The sequence below is a fragment of the Physeter macrocephalus genome, chromosome 20 (assembly GCF_002837175.3).
Source record: "Physeter macrocephalus isolate SW-GA chromosome 20, ASM283717v5, whole genome shotgun sequence".
In the NCBI taxonomy this organism is placed as follows: Eukaryota; Metazoa; Chordata; class Mammalia; order Artiodactyla; family Physeteridae; genus Physeter; species Physeter macrocephalus.
In genome coordinates, this window is record NC_041233.1 from 2,462,175 (window position 1) to 2,482,606 (window position 20,432).

General features: G+C 51.0%; 1 protein-coding gene and 1 pseudogene across 1 annotated transcript; one reads left to right on the plus strand and one right to left on the minus strand.

The window, feature by feature from the left end:
- Positions 1-2,247: 2,247 nt before the first annotated feature.
- On the minus strand, positions 2,248-20,138 carry FAM89A (family with sequence similarity 89 member A). Its single transcript, XM_024117083.3, has 2 exons — positions 19,778-20,138; positions 2,248-3,344 (listed from the first exon to the last, which is right to left on the minus strand). The coding sequence occupies exons 1-2, from the start codon at positions 20,048-20,050 to the stop codon at positions 3,081-3,083; spliced, it is 537 nt and encodes a 178-aa protein (XP_023972851.1). The 5' UTR covers positions 20,051-20,138; the 3' UTR covers positions 2,248-3,080.
- LOC129391651 (short coiled-coil protein B-like) lies at positions 12,017-12,373 on the plus strand (annotated as a pseudogene).
- Positions 20,139-20,432: the final 294 nt, after the last annotated feature.

The window sequence follows — 20,432 nt, forward strand, 5'->3', positions numbered from 1 at the left end:
AATTAGCAACAATTCTGAGTTCACTGCACATATGCCTAGGAAGCTAGAGGTGTTTTTCTTAACTACTACGGATGTCGCCTTACAGAGTCGTTCACAATTTCTTCAGCTTTCATCAGGTAACGCTGGACTGCCTTATCGTCTACGTTTCTCTGCCGGTCACCGAGTAGCAAGAGAGACCCACTCTGAACTTACAGGTGATGACTTATGCCAGGTAGCAAAAAAGGAAACGAGCTGAATTTATTTTCTAGTCACCTGTGGCACCTTTGTAGAAGGGTATATTCGAAAACATTTTATGATCTGGGAAACTTTCATATTCCTTGCCAAGCTGTATTTACAGTATTTAAAGTGTACTACGTTTGGAGTAAGAGAAAGTTTGGGGTGATTTATATATATCTCAGATGCACCACAGTGGTTTGTGTGTATGTGCCACTTCACTGCGGGAGCAAGAGATGTGTCAGCCCAGCCGGAAGGGAAGAGCCCCTTGCTCGCCCCGACTCACTCCACTTCTAACTCTGACAGGCTATCCCACAGCGACGAGACAAAGGCCCAGAAACTCACAGGCCCTACGAGTCACTGCGGGTCTGAACCAGAGCGCTCCCGAGACAGAGCCAGCCCTGCAAGCTTCGCGTGGGGCAGGCCAGGCAATTCTTCAGTGCTGCAGGGAGGGGCCACAGCCCTCGGAGTGCTGGGCTGACTTAAAGCAGCAACTTCTGGAACTTTCTGCACGATGGTCGGAGGAATCGTGTCAAGGTGCAGGGCCGGGGGCAGAAGGCTGGGTGGGGTGCGATTCTGCACGTTTCCGGTGACGCCTGCTCCATGGACTACATTTTGAATTCTAGATCTCAACTAGATCTACATTAGAATCACGGCGGGGGGCGGGGGGGGGGCGGAACTTTTAGAACCGTACAGGCGCCCAGGCCTCACTCACTCCTTACTAATTAAATCTGAATGATGCTAGGGGCCTGAGCAGGGAGTGGGGTGGGCGCGAGGGGGGCACAAGGGGGAGTCTTGATCCAGGCTCGATATTGTTCTAAACGCTCCCCCAAGTGATTCTCATGTGGTCAAGGCTCAGAACAGCTGAGCTCAGGCCTCAATTAGAATCACGGCGGGGGGCGGGGGGGGGCGGAACTTTTAGAACCGTACAGGCGCCCAGGCCTCACTCACTCCTTACTAATTAAATCTGAATGATGCTAGGGGCCTGAGCAGGGAGTGGGGTGGGCGCGAGGGGGGCACAAGGGGGAGTCTTGATCCAGGCTCGATATTGTTCTAAACGCTCCCCCAAGTGATTCTCATGTGGTCAAGGCTCAGAACAGCTGAGCTCAGGTTCAACTCATTGTTCAGCAGGGGCCCAGCCTCGAAGGAAGAGGTTCCAGTAGACAACCACACTTCACCTGGTTTTGCCACTTTCAGTTTTCCCCACTGAGGACTTCCCTGGTGGCGCAGTGGTTAAGAATCCGCCTGCCGATGCGGGGGACACGGGTTCGAGCCCTGGTCCGGGAAGATCCCACGTGCCGCGGAGCAACTAAGCCCGGGGGCCACAACTCCTGAGCCTGCGCTCTAGAGCCCGCGAGCCACAACTACTGAGCCCACGTGCCGCAACTACTGAAGCCCGCGCGCCTAGAGCCCGTGCTCCACAACAGGAGAAGCCACCGCAACGGGAAGCCGGCGCACCGCAACGAAGAGTAGCCCCCGCTCACCACAACTAGAGAAAGCCCGCGCACATCAATGAAGACCCAACACAGCCAAAAATAAATAAATAAAATAAATTTTCCCCACCGAACAGTCACCCCACTTGCTGAAGGCAGTTTCCTGCCACCCCTCATTTTAATGGTGACTTTCAACATAGCAAATGAGCAGGAATGCTCTTCCTTCTCTGCATATCACCCCAGTTCCTGACATGGGGTTGTGTACGTAACAGGCTGTCAACACGCTGGCTCACGATGGTGAGTTTTACTTCCTCTCTCTGACCCCAAAGAGGTGCTAATAAGCAACTACTGCACCAAAGGGAAGAAGAGACGCAAGGGGTCCAGAGTATTCAATGACTGAACAGCACTGAGACCTAACTACTGATAAAACAACTCCAAGAATGAGCTAAGAGAGGAATAAAGCTTCTTTCAAATTCTTAATGGCAAGAAAACAAACCGCAATTTTCTTTCAGTAGTTGATCGGATTCAACGCATTCAAGCGATGAAAGTTGGTGATTCTTAATTCAGACCAAAATAATATAGATACACAACCACAGACAGTTTAGCATTTTATCCTCACTTTTAAGCTACAAAGCGTAAAGTGTGCATAAAACATTTTAATAAATATAGTAAGGCTTAAGGTGATGACCACTTTGAGTGGAAAAGTTTGCTTTCTCACATGGTAGCTGACATTCAGAATCTTTAAACCTAAAACGTTCACCACCTTACCGTGAGGGATACAAAACACAGCTTGCTCCAGTTTTTTCCCCACTTGAAGTATCTTTGTACTATCCTCCTGACTCCCACATCTGATGGACAAACAATGATACAAATATTGTTGACAGGTTTAGAGAATGCAGTTCTCTTGATGGGTGTGACCTGAAACGTTTACTGTTCCAGTGAAAAGCTTTTACTGAGTCACCTGGACAAGGAGGAATGCAGCTTACAAATAAATAAAGCTCAACCCAGTGGCTTCAGAGCCCAGAAACCGCAAGCACGGCTGTTGAACACACCGAGGAAGGGCAGCAGGGAAGTGTTGCTCTCTTACACTGTAAACTGGAGGCAAACCCTACCTGTGAGAAAGCCGCCAGCTACACACGGGTCTTCTCATCTGGCACAAAACACCCGAGGTCTTCTCCAGGGACCCTCTCATTATACCCTCAGTACCAATCCTTGGCCGCAGGGCCTCAGGACGAGGCTGTGAGGAGATGGCTGAACGCCTCCAGGCCACCTCAGTAGAAAGTGGCCCCCGAAATGGCCCGAGGCCCCGCGCCCAGGCAGATCTCCCTGCCTGCAAACTAAACTGGCAGCACTGGTCCCACTGGCCGGGGGACCGCCCGCAGTGGGGGGGGAGAGGTGAAGCACACGCCAACAGTCGCCTCCCTCCTGGGTCCGTTAGATGGACTCCAGGATCCAGTCGACGCTGCGGAGCGGGGAGACGGGCAGTGAGGTGTCCCTCGGGGGTCTTTGCTCCCTCCTGTCGTGCAGGGAGCTCTGCTCCTGGAAATACTCCTCTTCCTCGTCAAAGAAGCCGTTCTCCAGAGCGTAAGTGCAGTCTGGGCTGGACGCTGCCTGGCACGCTCCCTTGTATTCTTGGATGGACTCGTAGAGGCTGTACAGCTGGCAGAGCAAGGACATGTCCAGCTGTCGGAGGCCAACCTTGAGGGAAGGGGCAGGCAGGTAAAAACGAGAAGTCAGCACTGGAGTGGCATCTCAGCTGTACCCTCAGCCAGCCATCCGCTAGCACCAGCACATTCTATCCACGCGGCAAACGACGCAGAGCATCGCCCGAACGCTTCAGATTTCCAGTTTTGAGAAAACCTTAACTATGTGATGCCCACGCCTCAGACGTTACCCAACGTGTCAGGGAAAGATCACAGCCGAAGGCCCCGGCACGCCCTGCAGAGCAACAGCTTTGCACATTCTGGAAACCCCAGCTGGCTTCGCGTTGGACAGCAAGATTCATGGGTGTCATTTCCCCTTGCCGCGATCAGCTTCAGAGAAGACCCACGTGTGCCTGCCCTGCTACGGCCGTCTCTCCTCCCTGGGGCAACAGTCTCCTTGCCACCGCCAGTGGCTCACCGGTCAGTGTCACACACTGGCCCCTGGAGCGCTCAGCCTCCCACCAGCTCCGTCTCCGGGCTCACAAGTGGTCAGACTCCCTCTCCTGTGGACAAGAGCACGTCTCCTCCTGAGACGGCTGTGCGATCACTCCCCACAGCGGCCACCAAATCAGCCTAGTAAGACCCGGGACCTCTACAGATTCTCCTGGAACTATTTTCACAAGTGAAGACAGAACCAAGAACGTTTAAAAGTCACGTATTTGTTTACCTTCAGGTTCCTCCCTTCCCCGCGGCCCATCCCAGGGAAGAGAGCACAGTCAGGACAGGTGATGCGTCGTTTCCATCAATCCCAAAGGGAGAAGGGTTAATTCACCTAGCAGTGCAGCCTTGACCAGCACATCTACACTTTTCCTGTACATGAGAACCACTTGGGGATCTTGCTAAGCCTGCAGATTCTGACTCGGGCCCCAGGCCTGAGGCCACTGGTGACAGGGACACTAAGCAGTGCTGCTGGGGGGCAAACCTCACGGAGCCTCGAGGGGAGACACTCTAAACAAGATGCCAGAAGACGTGCCTTCCGCTTCTTGGCCCTTGAGCAAGTTATTTATCATCTGTATGCCTTACTTGATGACAAAATGGAATACTTTCTCTTAATCCATTGGGAGAATCAAATGAAACATCAACCATTTAAATAAACAGGAATCAAATGCCTCCTGTGTATCAAGCACTAGGCTAAAGCAGTCACGATGCACGGGGAAGAGTACACAGAAAAACACAGAGAGGGTCAGAGGAATTCGTCTTTAATTTTCTACACAAGGGAAGCTAGGGCCCAGTAGGGAGCGGTCACCTGGTGACAAGACTGGGTGATAAATTCCAGGTCACTCTTCACACCGTCAACCACCCCCAATCAGCAGCCCTCTCTCCAGTACAGCCGAACAGACCACAGAAACGGAGCCGCTCGCACCGCCTTTGCATATTAGCCAAGACGCTCCAAGGAAGACCCAGACGGAGATGCAGGTCCTGTTCTTTCTGGAGCGTTTCCCGTTATTCTAGAATTCCTTCTATCTAGAACTCCTAAAGAAGCTGTTCCCAGGAAGAGACCTCGCCACAAGCCGGGGGCGTGGCCTCCAGGCCCAGCTCCAGCGCTTTCCATGCACTTTCCATGAGGCCCTTGCCCTCAACCTGTCAATAAATGGAGGCTTTGGGCCAGATAATCTGCGGCTACGCAAACACTGGGGCTCTGCGTCCTAAACCACCGCTCCTTAGTCCTCAACGAATGGCGAGCGCCTGGGAGAAGGCTTTCCTGAAGGACAGACATGCCCCAAGGCATCCTACTCTCCAAAGCACACCTTGAACAGGAAAGGCAAACCAAGAGGTGAGCGGGCGGCCACAATGTCCCACTGTCGGGTCAAGACACCATCACTATTCCTAACGAGTGTGTGTGTGTGTGTGTGTGTGTGCGCACACACGTACGTGTGTATGTCGGAAGAGTGGGTCCCTGACATTTGTGTTTTAAAAATTACGCAGATGATCCTGAAATCCAGTTCTAGTGAAGAACCAGGGTTCTTGACGGGAGTATCCGTCTGCCTCTCCTGGGACACGTGTAGGGACTGTCCTGGGTGCCCGGAACCGCAGGCCGGCAGGGGGCGCGGCACCGTATCCGGGGCGCGGCGCTGCATCCGGGGCACAGCGCGGCCCCGGGCGCCTACCCGCCGGCCCGGATCCAAGCTGTGAGAGCACCGCAGACCAACTGTTCAGCTCCTGAAAAGAGCGGCAGCTGCTGCCACCCTTGTTTCCCTCTTCGCTGTTCGTTTCCACCCTGCTGCTCTGCAGGGTTTCGGCTTGGAAAGGCATGGCAGGGACCTCGGGGCTGCGGCCAGGGCAGCGCCCGCGTGCCGCCTCGCTCCTCCGCCCGCTGAGCCCTGATCCGGCCCGGGGTGCGCATGGCGTCGCCGGGGCAGCCACAGTGGATGCACGCTCTCCCCGCCAGCCTGCTTTGTGGGAAGCAGTGGTAACCGCAGACTCTCAAGGAGGAAAGGCCCTCCCGTGTCTTACTTCAAACCCCAACAAAGAGGACCTTGCAAACCAGCTAGTTCATTTCAAACCGATGTAATTATTCTTTATACCAAGTCAAACTCTGCAAGCCCTTTGATGCTAGGTGTCGCCGCTGCACATACAAACTTAGTTACTCTCTTTCTTAACCACCTTTTAAATATTTGAGGATAATCTCTTTCCACCACCTTCACCCCCTAAACCATTTGCCTTCTCCGAGCTAATATCCTCAGCCCTTCCACTATTCGTGATGACTCTCTGTTCTGTTAACCAGCTAGTTCTTTCCTCTGGACTTTCCAAAGCCTCCTCCACGGTATCCGGATCTGAATACAGCAACCAAGCCACAAGGTTCAGACTTGGCAAATTCCCATGGCCCTACCTTCTCTAGGATTTTATACAGGGAACATAAACTTTAATAAAGGAAGTCACACCTTCCAGAGAGTACCACCAATATTTGCTCTGAAAGTCATAGTAAACATTCATCCGGAATACTGGAGATGCTTCTACTGGGTCACTCTGATACCAGTAGGGTTGGGGGAATCCCAAAACTGTAAGGGAAAAACACAGAAGTAGCAGGGAGTGACAGGCTACTGGCCCAGGTCTGTCACCCTGCTGGGCCACTGGAATGCAGCGGGCACAGGCGAATGCAGAAGACTAGGCTCCACGGCTCTACAACCCCTGACAGGCTGCAGAGGCCCCGACCTCCCAAGATGCTGTGCTACCCCCGAAGCGAGTTTCCAGGCTATTCTCTTTAGGTGCCAAGGTTCTCCAAGGCATTCCCAGGCCTCCGTGGGAGACACACTAGGCTGGGAGTCGGATCATGTCCTGGACCTTTCTGCACCGTGGCGGCCGGTGACTCACAAAGCTGCCTTGTCATCGGGCAGAAAGCTGGCCTAGAAACCAAGTCTGACCAGCCTAGGAATACAGCGCAGCCCTGTACATGCCTGTTACACAAGCCAACAGATGCCAAGCGTTTGGACTAAATGAACAGGATCACAGGGATTTAAAACCAACACACGTGCATGCACACCCCCACCCCCACCCAGCTTCTCGGGACCTCCTCCTTCGGGCGCTAGATTCCACTTCCTCTGATTCACCAGCAATCCTCCAGATTAGCTAGGAGGACATGGGGTAAGTAGACAGGAAGCTAGGAACAACCTAGCTTCCTAGCCAGGACCCTTCTCCCTGAGCTGTGCTTGTTTAAACATTTTCACTTGAACTTTCTAGAAATAAATTGAAAATCCCTAGGCAGCATCCCCTAATCTGGTCTGAAACTGTGCTCCCCTGTGCCTCATGCACTGTTCAGGTTGAGGCCCCTTCACCCCGAGTGTCCCCTGGCTGTCTCCAACTACACCTGTTGAAGCCTAGCCCCAGGGTCTCCTCCACTCTTCAGACCTGGAGGGGCTCAGCCACCAGTGCTCCTTGCTTTCCCTTGCCTTCTCTGCCTGTCTCACGGCATGTATCACTCTCTGCCTTATGCTATGGGTACACACATGGTCTTCCTTCTCCTACTGTAGGACGAGCCCAGAAGGCAGGGACCCATCTCCCCTTTGGGTCCCTCAGCACCCAGCGCAGAACCTTGCAGAGGATACTCGGAATCTGGTTGCCTGAGGGAAAGCACCTCGCTGTGGAGACCTCGATGCCCTCCCCAGAGGATGCCTGGCAGCGTCCTGGCAGTGGGTCACACTAGGATCCGCAGGCCCCTGGCTCCAAACCAAGGTCCCCCCGAGGAAAGCCACAGACCATGTGGTTCTCACCACGTCATCAAAAACGCACTCACCTCTTGCCTGACAGGAGAAGGCACAAAACCGAGATTCCTTCCTGAGCGCTCATTACAGAGCCAGCCATCTGCAGCTGGAAGACAAATTCATGACAGGCCAGAAAGCAGGCTCTCAACACCGACGCCAAGAGAACTCAACTGCAATTATGTTTTAGGACATGGTGAAATCACCCATGAACAAGAACTTCTCATCCTTCCAGAAGAAAGTGAGGCGGCGGTGCGGGGGGCGGGGTTAAGCAGGGGAACATGCCCTCAGCAAGCCCACTAACCCTCGCCACCGTCCCCACCCTGCAAGCAGAAGCCTGTCACCTTACTGACGTGTTCCCACGTGTCCCTAAAGGACAGCTGCTCTCCTGATTCACAGCTGGATTCAGAAAATGCAGCTCTTATTTGAAAGAGCGGTTGAAAAATTCAGACAGGCTCATTTTAGAAAAACACAGAATTCTAAGACCCTGCAATTTGCAGCCCCTTGTTCTAGACCTCTGAGACAATTCAGAACAAGCCACTTGCTTCCATCTCCTTGAACCGCTAGCGTGACTCCTTCCTCTCTCTGTTCAGGCTTCCTGCCTGCTTCCTGAACTTTTTCCACGAGCAGAGCTCCCCGCACGCTGCCTGCTGCACACACAGGTGGCTCTCCAATCCGCAGCATCTCCAACGACGGGGGCGGACAATCCCGAACCACCCTCGCTCGCGACGGTGTCAAGAGTTCACAGTGGGCTGGCCCCGTGAATACACCTCAGACAGGGTGGTGGTTTCCAGCTGGTCTGGGGTCACCCAGCCTCTGGATATCTTTGGAGGGTGGTGTTGAGGAGAAAGTTCTTCCTGACTTTCAGATTATAATAGAAACATTACCATTAGGGTACAAGGCCTAGAAGATGAAAGAAGACTTTCATGAGAGATCTATGTTGATTGAAAACAGAGCATCATGAAAAATTTTAGGATTTTCTCAGAAGTAAAAAATACATTTAAGAAAAACAGTGTTTTATTTAAGTAACTAAAAATGAAATCTGGGGTAATTCACCGGTGCAACTTCTTCCCAAACACAGCAGTGAGTAGAAAACAAGACAAACATACAAGGAAATGGCCTTATTTGTACCCAGCTCCGTATAGGAGCCTGGGCCCAGGGGAGGGGGAAGCAGATCTGGTGCCAGCATGGGCAATGAGCCCTCTCCCCTGCTAGTCTGCTACCGCTCTGATTCCTCAACCTAAGATGAAAAATACCCCACCTCACACGGGGCGAGGGATGTATAGATCCAAAGTTAAGCTATAGAATCAGGAACTACAGTACAGGGGGCCCCAAAATATGGGGACAGATGCAGAAAAAGTCTGTCGGGTGAAAGTTTAGTTCGGAACATAATGGATGATAGAAACTTGACTTAAGAAATTATATTATAGTCATACAATAAAAACCAGGCAGTCATTTAAAAGGCAGAGCAGCTCTCTAAGTACTAGAGTAGGACACTGACCAACACACACCATTTGGCACGAAAGTTCAAGGTACAGAATAGTACGTTTAGTAGGATCTCACTTTATACGTCTATGCACACACAGGTAAAAGCTTTTGACTAGAAGAGAAAATGTCCGTTGGCAGAATTTACTTCTGGAAAGTGGGACTGGATGTTCACGGCCTTCTGTACTGCTTAATTTTTTTTTTCCAACAAGCATGTTACTCTTAATTTTAAAAACTAATAATAATAGGGCTGCATGCTTGTAAAACCTTTCTGGAGGACCCACTGGCAATGTCTATCAAAAGCCTTAAAACACCACATAACATTTTTTCAAAATTTTATTTATTTTTGGCTCTGTTGGGTTTTCGTTGCTGCCCGCGGGCTTTCTCTAGCTGCGGCAAGCGGGGGCTGCTCTTTGTCGTGGTGCGCGGGCTTCTCTTGCTGTGGAGCATGGGCTCTAGGCGCACGGGCTCAGTGGTTGTGGCTCGCGGGCTCAGCAGCTGTGGCTCGTGGGCTCTAGAGCGCAGGCTCAGTAGTTGTGGCGCACGGGCTTAGTTGCTCCACGGCCCGTGGGATCTTCCCGGACCAGGGCTCGAACCCGTGTCCCCCGCAGTGGCAGGCGGATTCTTAACCACTGCGCCACCAGGGAAGTCCCTCACGTAACCTTTAACCAGCTAACCAGTTCATTTCTGGGGACCGTGGAGTAGACAATCTCAGCTGTACACAAATAGGTAATCCTCATCCTTGTTCTGGGAGGTAGGTGTGGATTCTGTTACGATGAGGAAACTGAAGCCCTGAAAGATGCAGGCCCTTCACTAAGAGCAGGGGGCTGCAAGCAGGTGGTAGGACTCCAGCGTCAATGCCGGACCATCAGCTTGCCCTGCCTGCACAGACAACACTGGGAGATGCCGCCGTGTCAGCTGCCGTGCAGCAAGCTGCTGAGATCACAAGTGCCTTTTATTTGGGGCTTTTCTGAATGTTACAGATTTTCTACTGTGAATACGTATTAATTCATAACGAGGGAACTTTTAAAGTTATCTTTTGAAAACGTAATGAATGAGTAAGCATATCCAATGAACAGCTTGTAAATTTATTTCAGACAAGACTTGGTAAATGCCCCCAATTTAATGAGTGTCTAATATGCATCCACAGGACTGGAATGCAATAAAGCAGTGCCTAATGGATCATAACCTGATTTCTGAATAAAGGATGTGTTGACAGAAGGATGCTGACCTGCATACTGTTTAGAAAAGGAAAGCCAAAGAGAACAGCTTCATTGGTGTTGATCTAATGGAGAAAAAGCTATGAACTCAGCAGCCGGAGCTGGACAGAGCTGCCCCTGCAGGACCCCGAGCTCCCCGGCACGCTGTGATTCTGGGCTCCCTAAGCAGGCTTCCACCGTCACACGGCTCCTCCCCAGGCGGATGCACTTCAGTCAGCCTCGTCTCCTGTTAACATCGTAGCCCCACTGAGCTGAGGGCTGCCTCGGAAGAGCCCTGGTGACTCAGAGACAGCAAACAGACCAGGTGCATGGCCTCGCCAGGGATCAAGCCAGACCCAAAGCTCGGCCCACCTCTACACTCTCCCATAAACTCCTCGACCAGGAAGGGCAGTTTGAGTGGAGTTTTCTGCTTACACCAGAAGGCATCCGCAATGATGGATGGAGCCCATGCTGCAACGCAGCAGTTCTCACGACGACGTTGTTGCTCATCTCTAACCTAAAGTCACGATAGTACCAATGAAGCCCATTTCCTCTCGTTGTGTCCCAGGTAAAGATGAAGAAAAGCCATCAACCATTGTCTTTGAGAAACGTCTTTGTACATTCCTTAACTTTCCCGATTACAAAAATAAAATATTCTAACTATTAAAAAGTCAACGGCTCATAATCATACAAAGAGTCTTCCGTAATTTCATGTTCTAAAGCAGCAATCTTCAAATGTTTTGGTCTTGGGACCCCTTTATACTCTTAAAATTACTGAGGGTCCCCAAGATCTCTTGTTTATGTGGGTTATACCCATCAATGGTTACCTTATTGGAAATTGAAACTGAGAAACTTTAATATTAATCCATTCAAAAACACTATACTCATTGTTAATATAAATAACATTTTTATAAATGAGATTTTATAAATCGTTTTAACCTCTGGCTTATCTGCTCTGTACTTGATCCTTCTAACATGCTTTTTTTGGTTGAAATAAACCTGGCCTCACACAGATATGTAATTGGGAAAAAGAGGAGTATTTTAATCACCTTTCAGGTAATTGTGGCTATTCTTCTTTGACACTATCCTTAAGGTGGCTCCAGTGTGGAATCTGAAACTATGCCAATGAGCTTTTCATACTGTTTCATTAAAACCCACCAGTCTCGCACTCTGAATGGATCTTTTAACCACGTGTCAAGCGTTGGTTATGTGAAAAATGATTCACTGAATTATTTAGCTCCTCGAAATATTGATAACATTTTCTTAGGTACTATTTTGGAAAATCACACTTGTCAATGTGACCACCATGTAATTACAGACCCCCGAAAGGAGCTGGGAACCCCTAGATGTCCTCAGACCATAATTTAAGAACCACTGTTCTTAACATATCCACTTTTAGCTGTTTAGCATATGTCCCTCAAGACACCATGCATACACAAATGTATACATGTGCTGTTTTGTAACTTACTTTTCCATACCTTGAACACCTATGTTTATTTACAGTTACCACAATCTTTTCAACAACTATACAGTATTCAATCACTGTTATATATTATTATTATAGAATACTACTCTATACCACTGCAAAAGATATTCTTGTACAAGTACTGTTATTCCCTTGTGTGACTATTTCTGTAAGATAAATTGATGAAAATGAAATTGCAGGGGAGAAGGCAGAGAAGGGGAATGGGATGTCTTCCTTCCAATCCTTCCCCAATCCTGGGGCCACAAACAGCAGACCATTCATCAAGGATTTGTGTCCAAGGCCTGAAAGTTCATTACTCAAGATGATGAATGCAAACGTGTATGCAGTTGATGCTAAAAATCAGGTGGGGCTAGAGGAAAAAACACGACTTACTAATGACACGTTGGAACTTAACGCACATTTGAAGGTTAGCTTGAATTTTGTCATTTTCTTGAATGATATCCAACTAATTGAAATTGCCTCTCTGCAAGAGCAGATGCAGTTAAGGAAGACCATCTGAAGCTACAAATCAGAAAACCAAGTTCTTGGACAATATACAGAAAACTTCATGTCAGCATCTAGTGTTTTTTAGACAACTGACATAAAAAGCAAGAGAAAGTGGTTGGTGTCCATTCTGTTTTACGGTGCTTATTTCCCCGAACCCACACCATCACTATGATCATTCTTTTCAATCTTTGCTAATCTTTTAGGTAAAACATGATACCTTATTGTTTTAATTTGCATATCTGTGGTTATAAGGGATTTTAAACACCTTGCCCGTTCTCTTTACCTGCATGAACTTGGCTATTTTATTACCAATCCTAAGTACAGTTGACAACCTAAGAATACACCAAACACCCTCCTTCCAAGTTTCTAGTCTCCATATGTATTTTGGTAAATCTTCCTTAGCCCCGCCTCCCCAGGCTGGGACAGGCCTGGCATCCCACAGACGTTACCCCTCCCCTAGAGAGCACTGATCAGAGGACACACCCCCCCCTCCACTTCTCCAGTCAAGGACAGCACCTCCCTCCCAGAATACTTGAAGACAGGATTCTCTGACCTGCAAAACGAGGCCAGCCCATGGCTCTTTAGGGCCAATCAAGGAAGTGAACAGAGAGCGCTCATAAAAACCGAGAAGGCCACCTCTCTTAACGAATTTCTGTAGATCCACAAGGAAGGCTAAGGGTTTGTCTCTTGGGGGAGAATGAACGTCTCTGTTATGTCTGTGGGGGAATAAGCCACAGGAAAGGAGGAGCAGCCTTTGTGAGCCCTGCCTACTTATCACGTGGAAACATCTGGAGAATGTGGGCAAGGAGTGAGGTGAACAGGAGGCCAGGGCTCTGGAGAACAGCACTGGGCAAGAGGGGGCAAACATCTGACCTGGCCAGTCTCAGGGCTGGTTTCCTGCTCAGGGACTCCGTGATCTGTCCATATGGTTTCTTACCCAGTATCGTGAAAATTTTAGCTTCTCAAATTGGGTTCTGAAGTCCCTGTAGCATTGAGGCAGGCATTGCAGGAGCAAAACCGCACAGCTTCTGACTGCTGCTGGGTGGGAGAAACCGCCTGAGAGCTGTGGTCCTCTTCCTGAGCCCTCTCTGAACATCCTTGCCCACCTGGCCTCGAAGATCTACAGCAACGTCAGGCCCGGGCCCAGAGCGGGGGACACTGATGCCTACAGGGTGCAGAAAGGCCTGGGCACTGGCTCTGTAAACGAAGAGGTACCCAAAGTGCCAACAACTGGGGCACTTTTAGAGCCACACTTAACAGATGAATGCCTTTAACCAAAAGGGGGAGAAAAAGCAGAAGGGCAGCGCTATTCGTGAGAGACTTATGAGTTAGGAAAAATGTGAATTTATAGTCTCTACAGGGAGGTACAGTAATAGATAAAAGTTGAAAGTGGTACGAAAAAATATCTTTCAATCCTTTACACCTTCAAATCTTAAGACTATAAGTATAATCTCACTTAGAGATAACCTTGAAAGGGAATGAAACCAGGCCAATGACCCCATAGACACAAGTCTGCTTTCACACGCACGAACTATCATAGAGACTTTTAGTTTTTGCTTTTATTGGGTGGATACTGGGATGGAGACAGTATTACACATGGTAAGAATGGCCTAAAATCTTTAAGAACTATTGCAGACAGCCAAATTTCTGATGAACGAAGTCCAAGAATAGAAACTTACACCCTTCTTCCTTTTCTGCCCCCAGACCTTTGCGTTAAGTGGATCTGCAACAAGCAGGGATAGCTGTGCAAGGGTCCTCAGGGGCACTAAGCTCACTGCATTAGAGAGGACCTGCCCCCGTGCCCACGTTATTTTATGACAGAGCAAACGTCTTCTATAGGCACCATGATGACCCATAAAAACATGAGGGGAAAAGAATTATACTACTATTGCCAACCGGATCCTTTATGGCATTTAATCTCATTTTTCCAATAAGGGACCTGTAGCCTAAAATAATGAAGAGGCTTGCCCAAGTTATAGCACATAATTTAATCAGGATTCAAGCTCTTGATGCCCGGCTCATGAGCTTCCCAGCTCTCAAAGAGCTTGTTAAAAATGCAGATTCTGCCTCTCCCCCATTCGGATTCTGTTAGTATAGGAAGGGGCCCGGGAATCTTCATTTTTAGCAAGCACCACATGGGACTCTGGGGCTGCTGGTCCATTTGGGGGAACACCAAGATAAGCCATACTGGTGAGAAGACCAGTGGAAACACAAAGACAATACTAAAGGCCAGTGGCCATCCCCAGTTGTCTCTGACCAAGGTCAATCAAGAACGCTGCATTGGGGGCTTCCCTGGTGGCGCAGTGGTTGAGAGTCCGCCTGCCGATGCAGGGGACGCGGGTTCGTGCCCCGGTCCGGGAAGATCCCACATGCCGCAGGGCGGCTGGGCCCGTGAGCCACGGCCGCTGAGCCTGCGCGTCCGGAGCCTGTGCTCCGCAACGGGAGAGGCCACAGCAGTGAGAGGCCCGCGTACCGCAAAAAACAACAACAACGCTGCATTGGGAGCTAATGCTCTTATTCCAGGTGGCATTTCACAGGCCTGGCTTGAGATTGGACCTCCAACCAGAAACCCATTTAAAGACTCAAACCTCCTCTCTGAGACCCTAGTTTCGTGTGTAGGATGAGGACTGAACTCTGCGGGGGTTTGGACTGTTCAAGCTCATGCCTGTCTCCTAGAATACAGTTCACTGGACGAGCTCGTTAGGCCTTTAGCTGTTGTCTCAACTGAAATGCGGGAAAGATAAGTGCTGCTGTTCTCAGGAATCAAATCCTTTTTCTCAGATTAAATTCTTCACCCAAACCATTGCAGTGCTGGAACTCGAAAGTTCTGCGCAGGTGACTTCCCACTCACGCACAAGTGGGTGACCAAAGCAACTGTTGGACAGTTTGAAGAAAAAAAGAAAAAAATGAGGCAAAGAGTCTTCAAAGCTACTAGAACGTGCTGCTGGTTTGAGGAGCGGAACCCAAGAAGACACAGACCCCGTGTCTCTGAGGAGAGACACGGCCATCTCCCAGCCCCACAGCTGAGGCTCTCGTTGTGTCTCTCCGCTTCCATGGGACGCTTGTGAGGACCTATGCTTGATGGGCTAACCCCACAGGGCTGCTGGCCAGTGGTCTCTGAAGAACCCTGCAAGGAAAGGTGTGTGCCAGGTCCCTGGGGACCCTGAGAGTCACCTGTGTCCTTCAACCACACGCAAGGATTTGAAACGCCAACCGAGATCTTCTGAGCCAAGCTAGCCTGTCAGCGTGGCAGATAAAAATCTTTTAAACTATGGGGCCCTTGAGGGCAAAGTATTCTTATCCAGAAAAAGGTCTGTGGTAGACATCTAGTATTTTGGCTGCCCCCTGCTCCATTTCTGCAAATTGTTCTTTCTTTGAGGGATGCCCAGCCCCGAACCCCATCCACATGGTCATACCATCTTAGTAAAATACCATCCTGCCCTCAGTCACCGATAGCTGGCCCAGGCTGGCCAGACCCCACCAAGCTGGACCCACTGGCATCCTTCCACACGGTATTTTCAAAGTGGCAGTAAGAAACATGGCTGAGGGACTTCCCTGGCGGTGCAGTGGATAAGACTCTGCACTCCCAGTGCAGGGGGCCCGGGTTCGATCCCTGGACGGGGAACTAGATTCCAGCATGCATGCCACAACTAAGGAGCCCATGTGCCACAACTAAGGAGCTGGCGAGCCACAACTAAGGATCCAGCAGGCTGCAACTAAGGAGCCTGCGTGCCACAACTAAGGAGCTGGCGAGCTGCAACTAAGGAGCCCTGTATCTGCAACTAAGGAGCCCTGTATCTGCAACTAAGACCTGGTGCAACCAAATAAATAAATAAATATTTTTTTAAAAGAAGCACGGCTGAAACTGGGAGTGTGGACACTGCTGGCAGCCACGTTCCAAAATGTAGGGAAAAAATTTTTTTACATAAAAAGGAGGGGAAAGAAGAATACAGTGGCCTTCCCGGGTTCCCCATCAACCCTGGTTCTAGTCCGTCTCTGTACACATGCAGCCCTACAAGGTTCTCCTTTTGCAAGAGTTGGTTCAAACTGAGTCTCTATTACTAATACAGAGTCTTCAGACATGAAAAAATGACAAGTGGTCTAAACTACAGCAATCATATTGCCGCAAAGAGGCCCACCTCTACCAGATGTTATAAGCTCCTTAACACCTAGATAGTTCCTATTCACCTCTGTGCCCTCCACACCACTTTATAACTAGCAGACACCTGCTCAACGTCTGTTGAATATGATCCAAAAATATTCTCTGATGTTGGAAAACAAACAAACATCTCAGCTTCTTGTTTTAAAGGACTTTTTCAGGTCTAAAGAGCAATAAGCATCTGTGTGACCCTCGCAGCTCTCCAAATGAGCTCACTAGGGCAGGGGAAGGGAACTCATAGGAGCACAGAACTTCAGAGTTACGCTGTGATGAGGACAGGAAACCAGCACTCTCAGAGCAGAGCAGGGCGTCACCAGTCATGGGACAGAACCTCTGCCCACACGGGCGCCCCTGGACACCAGCTTCCCCAGGCTCTGCCCTCGCCGTCCATCAATCAGTTATCTCCAGGCCAGACTCTGCCAGCCTCCAGCTCCACATTCTGAAATGTTTAACATACTCTTCCGCTGATGTAATGGCAAACCACCTTCCCCCATAAGCAGCCACTCCTCCTGACTCCCGGAGTGCTGTGATGAACCCCACTTTCCCAATGATGGATTATCAAGGTTATTACTGCCATATAATGGCACACTATGGCGTGAGAGACGACATTATAGTATACGCTGACCTAGAAAATATTTGTAATATGTGCCCCCCAAAAGCAGTAAAATGCAGTGATTAAACAGGGTCTTGGAGCCGGACACATCTGGTTGAGTTCGTCCCCCTTAGGTGAGTTACTTAAATTCTGAGTCATATTTTTAAAAATAGAGACTTCCAGTACCTATCTTGTGGAGAAGTTATAAAATTGTTATAAAATTCAAATAAGACGATGTAAGGAAAGCACTTACATTGTGCCTATCGGGAGACATACCCAGATATTAACAGTGATTATCTCCAGGTGCTAGGACTGTAATTTTTCATTGTTTTGCTTAGCTGCACTTTCCATTAAAACATTTAAGTCATCTCTGGTTCCTCAGCATCACTGTCCCTGACTCCTAACATTGTATCAGCGATTCCTGCAGATTCTGTTCCAGAGAAGTAGCTCCCATTTGATTCTTGTTTCCCGTGTCCGGGTCCCCGTGCTGCCGGAGGCTCTCACCTGCCCCGACCATACCTCTAGCATCTGCCAGGCCCAGCTCTCCCTCCTCAGCACCCAGCTATCACATCAACGCTTCAAAGCCAGCTCTCCTGCTTAACCCGTTCCTTTGCTACTTCAGCCTTTCCGCAACCCACCTGGCCCCAGCCCCCGGCCCCTCGCAGCTGCAATGTCCACTCCTGCGTTATTCCAATGGGAGCGCCCTTTGGGCCGGCTGTGCTGCTAGTCTCCCATCACCCTCTCTCTTCTTAAAATGCAGCCACCTTCTGAGGCCTTCCGCACTACCTCTGCTGGAAGCTGGCCCTCTTTCTGTGCTGGCACAGGACTGTTTCAAAAGGAACTAATTTCATTCTGCCAGGACTTCTAGTTAGGTCCCTTGACACAGATCTGACCTCAGGCCTTCAGAGTCAATAGATCAACACAAACTACTAGGCAGATAATTCAGGCACGAACTCTCCATTCTGATCTTGCAAGGCCCCCCGGCGGGAGCCTCAGTTTGCGGTGACCACTCAGACCCCACTGCCCTAGGTGAGTAAATCTCAAAAAGCCAAAACACCAGAGTACTTCAAAAGACCTTGTGACATTTCTTGGAAGGGACCTGGCAAGGCCTGTAGCCATATTTTGTCTTAGCTAAATATCAGACAGACCTAAGACGGCTGTTTATTTTCCTTGTGCTTCAGATAGGCTTTGAGAGAGCTCTGGTCCAAGGCATAATGAGAAGGCTGTGGCTATACTTCAGTTGCACCAGGGGGGACCTGGAAAAACACTTTCGGGAAGGGCATGTTTACTCCCACTTGGGAGTATGTGAGACTGCAAAGCACTTTCACAAAGCAGAGAGAGCTTCACAACAGGAAAAAACCTCTCTGAGGTTTTCCTGTCTCTGTTCTGGTAACTTAACCAGGATGGGTCTTCCTATTTCACCGCCGTATTTATGCTGCATCCAAGTTCAGGCTGTAAACGTACTCGGTGTAGATTTATCTAATTAAAACATAGCTTACCAGCTGTGCAATGCTGGTGTCGATTAATGTTTATTAATAAATTTAGAACAGTTGGCTTGGAATTTAAGTCATTCTGTAAGAAGCTTAGAAAAATCTTTTCGGAGAGAACTGGAGATCACTTCAGTGGCAGCCACGGAGTGGAAGACAATATCTAATTGATTAAAAGGTGTTAAGGCTGTTTTTCTAGATTTAATTCTTAGTTTTCAGAACAGATATGCTCCTGAAAAAATGCATAAATTGAATTTTTCTAAAGAATATCTTAATGTACTTGATGCATATTTAAAGGATTCCTATTATAAATTTTTTGGTAAATTTATTCTTGGGGAAAAAGCAGTTTTCATATATCAGATTTCCTTAATAAAGTATTTACCTGTGCCAGGAGAGGGGAAACACCTGCACTAGGTAAAAGGAATGGGCAAATTCTAAAAAGAGAGAGGGTGGCCAGGGGAAGGTGCTCAGGGGCACTGCAGGAGGGTTAGAAGGAGGAAGTTTTTCTCTTCTCTTCTAGGCTGGCCTAAGCCTGGAGAAGCCTGGAGAAAGGCTCCCTGCCACCCAAATCCCTGCCCTTGAGCTGCTTCTGGCGTCACCCTAAGTCGTGCGTCCTGGTCCACAAACACTTAAAATACTTCCCAACGACTGCGGAAAAACTAAGCCCCATTGTTTGGAGCCCAGACACAACCTGAAGAACCTGCACGGGCTTCACCCAGACGGCGAGATGCCACCGCCCCACTCCTCTCGAGCGGGCTCGGGGTGTCGGCGTGCCGCGCGCACAGGGTCAGGGCGAGAGGTGGCTTTCACGGCCATCTGTGGGCCGGAGCCGCTCCGCCGTAATCCAATTCTGCACGCGCCGCCTCGGGCGCGGGGGAGGGGCGAGGGCTGTTCCCATCTGCCGTCTACACTCGCAAGGACAAAAAGCTGTTCCTCTTCAGGGTAGGAAAACACAATCGCGCACAGCTCTCAACCCCTCGCGCGCAGCGATGGCCGCTCCCCGACCCGGGAGGTCTGCTGCCCTCTGGGGAGGGGTAACCAGCCATCCCCGGCCCTAGGCCAAGCGCCAGCCTCACGCCGCGCCTCCCGGGTCTCTAAGCCAGCTGGGGCCGGACTAGGGGAGCCCGGTCTCCAAAAAGCTGCCTTTTGAGAGGCGTGCCCTCCCAGGGCGAGGGTCCAGTCGCGGGCACAGGGCGGACAGTGTCCCTCTTTCGGCGCCGGCGCTTGGGGCAAAAGAGCCGGAGACGGGCGGGTGTCGCGGGGACTTCCGGCGAACTTTCCCGGGACGGCGAGCCGGGAGGGGAAGGACCCCCGCCCCAGCCCGCGGACCTCTCTTACCATCTCCTTGCGCAGCAGGGCCAGCGCGGCGTCCAGATTGGGAGGCTTGGCGGGCAGCGCCGCGGCCCGCGCCCCGCCGCCGCCAGCGCCCCCGCGGCTCAGCTCGTCCTGGATGCGCGACTTCTGCGCGTACAGCCGCTCCAGGTGCCTCCAGCCCCCCGACGCGCCGCCGCCCGACGCCGAGTGCAGCAGCCCGCTCAGGCTCTTGGGCAGCGGGGGCAGCCCGTCCATCCGCAGCCCGCGCACCGAGCCGGGTGCCCCGGGCCCGCTCATCCCGCCCGGCCAGACCGCTAGCCCTCACGTCTTCCTCCTCCGCCGCCGCCGCCGCCTGGGGCCCAGGCTCCCCGGCCCGCCCCCTTACCGGCGGCGCCCCGCCCACTTCCCCTCCCCGCCGCGCTGCCCCCGCCCCCGCGCCCCGCCCCTCCCTGCGTCCCCGCCCCCTTGGCGCCCCACCTCCCCGGCTCCCCTACGGCCCCGCCCACTTAGCACCCACCCGACCTCCAGCGCTTCGGCGCTCACCCCCGCGTCCCAGTTCACCGTGGACCCCTACCCCCTACCCCGCGCGCCCACCCCCACCGCTGCGCCCATCCCCGGCGCAACTCTGAGCGCCTCTCGAGACTCCCGCCTCACCTCCGCGCCCTCCTCGAGCGATCGA

Bases quoted from the DNA above. Each gene is read 5' to 3' on its own strand.
- FAM89A (XM_024117083.3), bottom strand. From the start codon at position 20,050: ATGAGCGGGCCCGGGGCACCCGGCTCGGTGCGCGGGCTGCGGATGGAC. The intron at 3,345-19,777 runs GTAAGAGAGGTC...CCTTCCCTCAAG, and splicing joins CCCTGCTGCGCAAGGAGATG to GTTGGCCTCCGACAGCTGGA.